General features: G+C 39.3%; 1 protein-coding gene across 1 annotated transcript in view; it reads left to right on the top strand.

The window, feature by feature from the left end:
* Positions 1-2,374: 2,374 nt before the first annotated feature.
* DYTN (dystrotelin) overlaps positions 2,375-8,509 on the top strand; it is a 60,963-nt gene continuing 54,828 nt past the window's right edge. Inside the window, exons 1-2 of the mRNA XM_074968008.1 lie at positions 2,375-2,631; positions 5,288-5,345. Of these exons, the coding sequence (XP_074824109.1) occupies positions 5,327-5,345 (19 nt within the window). The 5' untranslated portion in view covers positions 2,375-2,631; positions 5,288-5,326. The remainder of the gene's footprint in view (positions 2,632-5,287; positions 5,346-8,509) is intronic.

Here is an 8,509-nt window from a genome sequence, read left to right as displayed (position 1 = left end):
TGGAGAAGTCACGATACAATAAAGAAAAGCACCTTAGCTGTACACTGTAGAGTTGCACTGTTGTGCTCTTTTTTTTTTTTTTTTTTTTTTTGCAGCTTCATAGCTTTTAAACTCACCCTCTCCTTAGGTGCACCCAGCCAAAAGGACCTTTAGTGCATCTGTCCAGATGTAGCCATAACTTCGCTTCAGTATCTGGGGAGCATTAGTAGAGGCCAGTTAGCACTGCTGGCAGCACTATTGGTCCTAAGAGAGTCACATCTGGGCAGGGTCGTGGAATCAATAGGAATACTCGTGAATAAGGGTTGCAGGATCTGGCACTTGATAAATGAATGAATCAAAGGGTTATAATGGAAACTTTTATGCAATTTATAGGAAACTCAGACTAGTTTTGCATATCCAAAGAATCATTTGAAAGGTTCACAAAGCCTTAATCGCGACAAAGCTTGCTCAACCCAAGGTAATACACAAAATACATTTTCAAGGGTCATTATTGTCACTTACTAGAGGGGAGGTATAAGGGAAAAATTCCATCCATATTTATTACATAAGGTAAATGTAGTGGTGCCAAGACCACTCCCTTTATAAAGGGAACAGATTTGAAGAAAATGTTACTGAGAGGTGTTCTCTGCTGCTTATGGACCAATGTACAACTCCCATTACAGTCAATGAAAGTTTTGCCAGGGTAAGTACTACAGGATTTGGCCTTAATTTCTTGACACAGCCATTGAAAGCATTTTCTTTCTGAATGTAAATTCTGCGTAGCACACTCTGATCAGCACAGCAAAAGTATGTTTTGCTCTCTGGATTGGCTCTAGAAAATATAAGCAATAATAAAAAGGGAGGCTTAATAGACAGTCAACCCTGTGTGACAAGCTCTGGGGCATGACGTCCCAGATTAAGTTACAGGACAACAGTGTTATGGTCAGGGCAAGAATGCTCTTTAATCACAAAAGATCATTTCTTTGCTTCTTAGTGCTTCATCTTAAAAGGAAGAAAAGTTGATATTTTTTCTTTCATTTTTTCCTCCATTAATTATTTCATTCATTCCGTTAGTTTCAAAAGGCAATACTCGTATGCTTAAAGGTAAGCAGATACTTAAGTCCTTGCCTAAATCAGGGCATTGGATAGCTGCAGTAGACCTTTTCATGTGTACTCAGTGGAAGTTGGTTGTACACCAGCTCCTTTCTTTTGTTAGTCTACATCTTCTAATAGACAACCTTAACAATAAATTAAATGCCTTTGTGCATTCTTAATTTCCTTTTTCTGCAAAGTTTGGAATCAGGATAAACATTTTTGCTGTTATCTGCAACAAATAAAGAGTGTTTGAATAAACTAATTTCTGTTCAGATGGAGGCTCCATTTGACAAGGGAGGAAACTAAGATGAGTTCTTTAGTTCTTTGCCAGTTGAGATGGACTAAATGGGGAGAGGGAGTCTTGTGAGTCAAAGGAAAGGGAGCTTATGAGAAGAGTGCTCCGGTGGCCCAAAGGAGGGTTGGAGCTTAGGTGGGATTTGGAAATGGAAGTTGAGTGTTTTATAGAAGGAATAGCACAGATGGGAAGAGTGTCATGGAGGCAGCAAGCGAGGGACCTAAGTTTCTTATGGGGGCAACTGTTTCCTGCGTAGAGGTCATACTGGAATCAAGAGTCTCCTGGGTGTCTTAGGGAAATCATGTAGGAGTCAGATGATTCCTGGGGCAAGGGTGCTTCAATGGGGGCACTGGTTTCAGGGAATAGATGTGGCTCTACTCAAAACCAGTTTGTCACATTTTCTTCAAACTTTGTAAGTATGTTCTCCTTGGCCTTCAGAGTATTTCTACCAATTTTTAGACCAGACCAATTTTCTAAACCTAAATTATAGGATAGTTAAAATCTGACATTGTAACAGCCTCTTTGTAAGATATTTGTTCATACATTCTCAGATTTAGTATCTTTTAAGCCATAAATAATTTCCAGTGCATACTTTATGAGCTGTTATTTAATGCTGCATATGCTGGGAATGTGTAGAATATGTGAGTTCTGATATACTGCCTGTCAGAATAACTGGAAAAGCTTAATTTTAAAACTTCTTTAAATAAATGAATTTCTCTTGCCAATTTTAGCACATGCATTGCACATACTGTACCATTTGGCTGTACTGTAAAATGTGTAAGCTTTCTGGTTACACTAACACTGCTTTACCTAGGGGGTTACATTACCAGTTCGCCTTATTACTGTCCCTGTTTGAGTTGTCAGACTAATGGGTTGTCACAGGACACTTTGCTTCCTGCTTGAGAGAGAATGACTTCCTCCAGTGTCCATAGCAACATCATGTTTCTCAGCAACCGGGAGATGCTTGTTTGTGTTTCCCCATTCTAGAACTGTTACCTCGCAGTAGAAGAAAAGTGACCCTTTGAAACAACGATCAAGGAAGTTCTGTATTTAATTATTCAGAATATTTATTACTCTTCTGTGTTTTGACTGCTGAGACAATGTACAGTGTCTTGAGCCGAGCCTTTCCTGTGTATTACTGTGAACAGCATTCATTTAAAAGCAAAATCTTTTAGAGTTGTGTCTTGAAATCAGCTTTTAACTACTGAACAGCTTCCACAATACCTTGTGACTTCCAGGCCTTTGGTAGGTAATAGAGAAAGGTAAGAACCGTTACTGTATTTGAGAAGAGATTGTATTTACAATTACAGCATGAGAATAAGTCCCTTTCCCCCCTCCCAAAAAAAAAGTATAAGAAAATGTTTTATATTGCTTTGGCTTCTTCAGGGTATTTAAGTACAGATCACCCTGAATATCTCACTTGACTCGGTTTTGCCTGACTAAAGACTGCAGGATTGGTCCTGTTGATCTACTGTAGATATCTTTGCCTTCCAGAATCTTAGTTAGCCTATGTTTAAAAAAAAAAACAAAAAAACAATGCAAGACCCGATACTGGAAACACTCATGCAAATGAGTAACTTTAATGCATGTGACTATTCCCACTAATTTCAATGGAACTACTTATGTGAGTAATGTTACTTATACCTTGCACTTCTATTGTTACTTTTGTTCGCTGGATTAGTCCCTAAGGTTGTACGAGTTCTGTCATGCATATTCATGATTTATCTTATACTACTAGTTTGTTCGGATAAGGCCTATTGAATTATTAAATAGGCATTTAGACATTGTTACTGACATGCTATACTGTGCATCAAGTATAGTACATCAGATCCCACTGAAATTGAGAAGAGGTGTTAATGCAGCAATTAGTTGCTACCTGGATATTACTTTTTATTTTGCTTACTTTATGTACAGAACAGATACTAACCTTGGGCTAAATCCTGTTCACCTCACGAGTAATCCCCATTAAAGGCAATCACGTTAGTTACCTCCCTCTTTAAAACACAAAAGTTTATAAGTTCATCATGTGAGTGGGTGTGATAACGTAATAATGCCTTTAAAACACTTTGAGCCAAATGCATTGCTAATGCACATGGATGCAACTTCATTGGTATCTGAGGGCTCCATCCTGCAAGATGGTGAGCACTCTAGTCCAACCCAGATAAACACATGAGCACCTGTTTCACTTTAAGCACTTGAATAGTCCCATTTACTTCAACAGGACTACATCCATACTTAACTTTTAGGATATACATAAATGTTTTGGTGGATCAGGCTAAAATGTTCAACATCTTGCAGGATCAAGCCTTAACAGATTTGCACTCACTGCATAACTTCATTGAAGTCAGTGGAACTGTTACCATTTATGTTAACGCCCAGTTTGCCCCATGTACCTTTATATACAATGTCACCTCTTGCTTTATTTTGTATACCTTTGTTGGGAAAAAAAAGTAAGAGGTAATTATTGTAGCAGGCTGCATCTATATAAGTCTATGTCTTATAAGAAAAGTGAGGCAGCCTTTAGGTAACTACACCTTTAATAACAACGTATACCCTGATTCACTGGCATGGAACCCTGCTGTTCTGGGGTCCCACTGATTTCCCTGGGACTGCACTAGTACATCAGTATGCACCTGCTTAAGAACTTTTGAGAATTGGGGCTATCAGAGCTAGTGGAGAATCAGGCCCATAAACTGTAATAAGGAAGAAAGTAAAGGAAAGGAGAATTTTTAAAAAGTGATATTCCTTTCAAAGCAAGAGTTTTGAGAGAGTCTACAAATGAACAAAAATAACTGTAGGTTCCTCTATTTAAAATATTAATGCGGGAATAAGATTGGGACCCAAAGTCACAGCTTTCACACAATAAAATGGTAATCAATACATCTATAGTAGACATCATTTTTCAGACCCACTAATAACTATAGGTCATCGAATTTCTATGCTGTGGAATTGGCATATATACTATCATGTTTATTTGATAAGTAGTGGTCAATGGCTGTGAGTGGAAAAATACAATATGATGCAAGTTTGGGTAAGTTCAGCTTTAATGTCATATTTACTATTAATGTTTCAGATCATTTTCAACTCTGACTGACTAGGTTACTCATTTCTTGTTCAATTGAACATCAGGATTTTTCACTGAGCCATACATAATGCATTTAGAACCTCATAACTGTTCCATTGTGCCCTATGTTGCTAAAGGTGAGTGCATAACTAGAAGATAAACTTCACAGGAATTTTTACAGCAGCTAATAATAGAATTTAATTTAATGCATTTCTGACACGTAAGCTGAGAGCAGGGCTTGAAGTCTCCACTGTTCTCAGTGGTATAAGGACTTCTATTTTCCAGAGCAGGAGTGGGTTACAGACGTTAGTTGAGTGTATGTTTTCCCTTCTACCTTTCCATATTCACCTCTGAAAAGAAATAATAGCACCTTAGTTGAAGAATCTTACTCCACTTGGAACAATCTAAAAAGTTGAATTATTAAAGCAAGTGCACTTGCTAAGTGGCTAGCAGACTTCAAGACATGCTTTCTTCTCTGGGATTATTTACTCTTGAATGGGTGGTAATATTGTACATGCACACTGGATCACTGAATAGCAAAGGATCCCATCCTACCACATACCTGCATTTAAATGCCCATTCGTCCTGATTCTCCTCTCACACCAATTTACAATTACTCCTGTTTCACACTGACTGGGAGAGGGGAGTCAGGCCCATTTAATGGAATTTATGCACTTGGAACTGCAATACGAAGGGGTCCATTTTAAAGTAAAGACTTGTTTTATGTAATTTTTGTTTAATTTCATCTTGAAATATACCCAGTAAATGATGCAAATTAAGATGTCCAGTTTAAAGAGCTTGCACATATCCTGGCTGGGAGCTGTGATTTAATACCATGGTTTGTTTGGTTACAGGAAGTCCAGTGGCATCCGCCTATTCTAAGCCTTTCTGTTATGGATCCAGACCAGCAAGGTAAGTACTGTTGTCAAGTGCTTCCCAAATTTCACAAGAGAATTCCCAGTGTCCAAACTAGTGAACTTAACTGGAGTTGTTCCATCTTCAGAATCTTTTGTTATAATGCAGGAGACAAGATCAAATGCTATGGCAGATCAGTCTGTTGCTTTAGATCATGCAGCCTGGAAGAAGGATTTCCAGGTTGTGTTATTCTTACAGTGCTCCCTGTATTATATGTAAAATAGTATCTGTTCTCCTATCTTACCTGCCATTCAAGTCAGTAAGATGCAAAACTACTGGATAATTAGATGTGAGGTGTAAGGAAACGAGGATAAAAATATGTAACTTAAAACAGTTTAATCATAGGACCGGAAGGGACTGTCCCCTGCACTCATGGCAGGACTAAGTCTTATCTAGTCCATTCCTGACAGGTGTGTATCTAACCTGCTCTTAAAAATTTCCAATGATGGAGATTCCACAACCTCCCTAGGCAATTTATTCCAGTGCTTAACCACTCTGACAGTCAGGAAGTTTTTCCTATTGTCCAGCCTAAACTGCCCTTGCTGCAATTTAAGCCCATTGCTTCTTGTCCTATCCTCAGAGTTTAAGGAGAACAATGTTTCTCCCTCCTCTTTGTAACAAACTCATATACTTGAAAACAGTTATGTCCCCTCTCATTAATGCAAGTTAATCAGCAAACTATTATAAAAGCAAGAGTTTTACATCAAGGACCATCAATTACTTGGCCTATGCCATTTTCATGAGTTTTACATTTGAGGGCCAGCAGCAACATCCTGGCCAACCTAGTCTAATTGAAGTTCAGGAGGTCCTCAGCCCAGCTTCAGCTGTCTGGTGTAGCCCCAAACTGAATTCAATGTATTAATAAACCCTTCTGTTCAGTAATAACCTATTTACTGCCAGGTAACATGGAGAGAAAGTCTACTGTAATATTGGTGCTCTGTGTGCTATTTTTCTCTTCTTGGTTTTGATTCTCAGTCTCTAAAACCCTCCCAACTATAAATTAATGACTCCTGAGTTATGTTTTTTTTAAAACCTAGTGGTTTTGGGGTACAATTCACCCTCTGCAGAGAGTCAGCACAAGGTCTAGCACCACATAAGGGCCATTTAAGGCCTGGACCTGCACAAGGTTATGCCCCAGTTAAGTCCCACAAAAGAAGTCCATCTAGGGAGGATGTGGAATTCAGTGGTGCATAGGCCTCCTGCTGGGTCTCTGCACAGGGGTGAATTTCACTCCAGTTTGAAATTAGATATTTAGTTTGTGTCTTGTAAAATGTCTTCTCATCAATAGTAATTCTGACTGATATGTAATTTAGGTTAATTTCTTTTTTGCTTGGACACCTTGCAGATTAGTTTTGCTAATCTAAATCCTAATCCTAAAGTATGAGCAATCGGTGACCTAATGTTTGTTAAGGACTGACTTAAAAGTTAAAAATATGGTGTAATGTTTCCAAAGCAGACCACTAGCAGATGGGTTACCTGTGCCCTCTGCAAGTGAGCCTGAGAATGTCAGATGATAGCATGAAATTCCCTCATCTTAGAGAATCTTATTCATGGAAGAATTTCCTGTTGGGTCACATAGAATCATAGAATATAAGGGTTGGAAGGAACCTCAGAAGGTCATCTAGTCCAACCCCCTGCTCAAAGCAGGACCAATCCCCAACTAAATCATCCCAGCCAGGGCTTTGTCAAGCCTGACCTTAAAAACTTCTAAGGAAAGAGATTCCACCACCTCCCTAGGTAACGCATTCCAGTGTTTCACCACCCTCCTAGTGAAAAAGTTTTTCCTAATATCCAACCTAAACCTCCCCCACTGCAACTTGAGACCATTACTCATTGTTCTGTCATCAGCTACCACTGAGAACAGTCTAGATCCATCCTCTTTGGAACCCCCTTTCAGGTAGTCGAAAGCAGCTATCAAATCCCCCCTCATTCTTCTCTTCTGCAGACTAAACAATCCCAGTTCCCTCAGCCTCTCCTCATAAGTCATGTGTTCCAGTCCCCTAATCATTTTTGTTGCCCTCCGCTGGACGTTTTCCAATTTTTCCACATCCTTCTTGTAGTGTGGGGCCCAAAACTGGACACAGTACTCCAGATGAGGCCTCACCAGTGTCGAATAGAGGGGAATGATCACGTCCCTCGATCTGCTGGCAATGCCCCTACTTATACATCCCAAAATGCCATTGGCCTTCTTGACAACAATGGCACACTGTTGACTCATATCCAGCTTCTCGTCCACTGTAACCCCTAGGTCACATGATACCTTACATTCATATTTCTTGTTCCTCTTCTGGAAGACAGACTTGGGACTGGATCCACAGCCTATTAAAATCAGTGGGAATCTTTCAATTGGCTTTAATGTGCTTTGGATCAGGCCCTTGAAGAAAAGAAAAAAAAATCACTAGTACTACAAGCCAGCAAAACCAGACTTTTTCCATATTGCATTACTTGCTACAGTGCATTATGCTGCATAACTTCTCCAAACAACAGGCAGCAACATAACCTGACAAAACCAAGACTGGACAGGTGGCATAGCAGACAAGGGTTACTGCTATATCATAGGAAGCAACTGAGAACCAGCAGAATCCATAATTTGCTGACTATTAGCATTAGACTGGTTTGTATGTGAAGAACCACAAATTGGTCCATTTCCACAGGAAACAAGTGGAGAGTTTTGTGACCTATTTCCACTCAGTTATGCATGTTTGCAGTTTATCTACACCCTTCATCATATGTATTTGCCTCCTATTTGAACTGCAGGGATATATATGGCTCACCAGAGAAAGCAATGAGCTAATAAGTCCTGTGATAGCTTCTAAAGATACTGTATATAAGCATTTTTTAAATACAAAGTTTACATGTATGTCTGTAAAGCGCCAGGAATATTTTTGGCGCTGTTTAAATAACAGGTCAAGTCACGAAACCCCTTACTCAGTTCCTACTCAAACTCCCGTTGACTTGAGCGGAGTGAAAGGAGTGAGCAGAAGTAGTAACAACATGGGATTTAACCCAAGAACTTCAGTGAGATTGCCAAGGGGAGGTATTCATGCTGACAAATTGTTTGATTCTAACAGAGCCACAGATGCAAGACCCAAACATTGTTTTCACAGTATAAAGTACAACTGGTTGAGAAATTGTTTTTCCTGGCAAAAGGCTACAAAAAT

Source organism: Natator depressus, chromosome 11 (genome assembly GCF_965152275.1).
Source record: "Natator depressus isolate rNatDep1 chromosome 11, rNatDep2.hap1, whole genome shotgun sequence".
NCBI lineage: Eukaryota > Metazoa > Chordata > Testudines > Cheloniidae > Natator > Natator depressus.
This window is presented reverse-complemented; position numbering and strand designations above follow the sequence as displayed.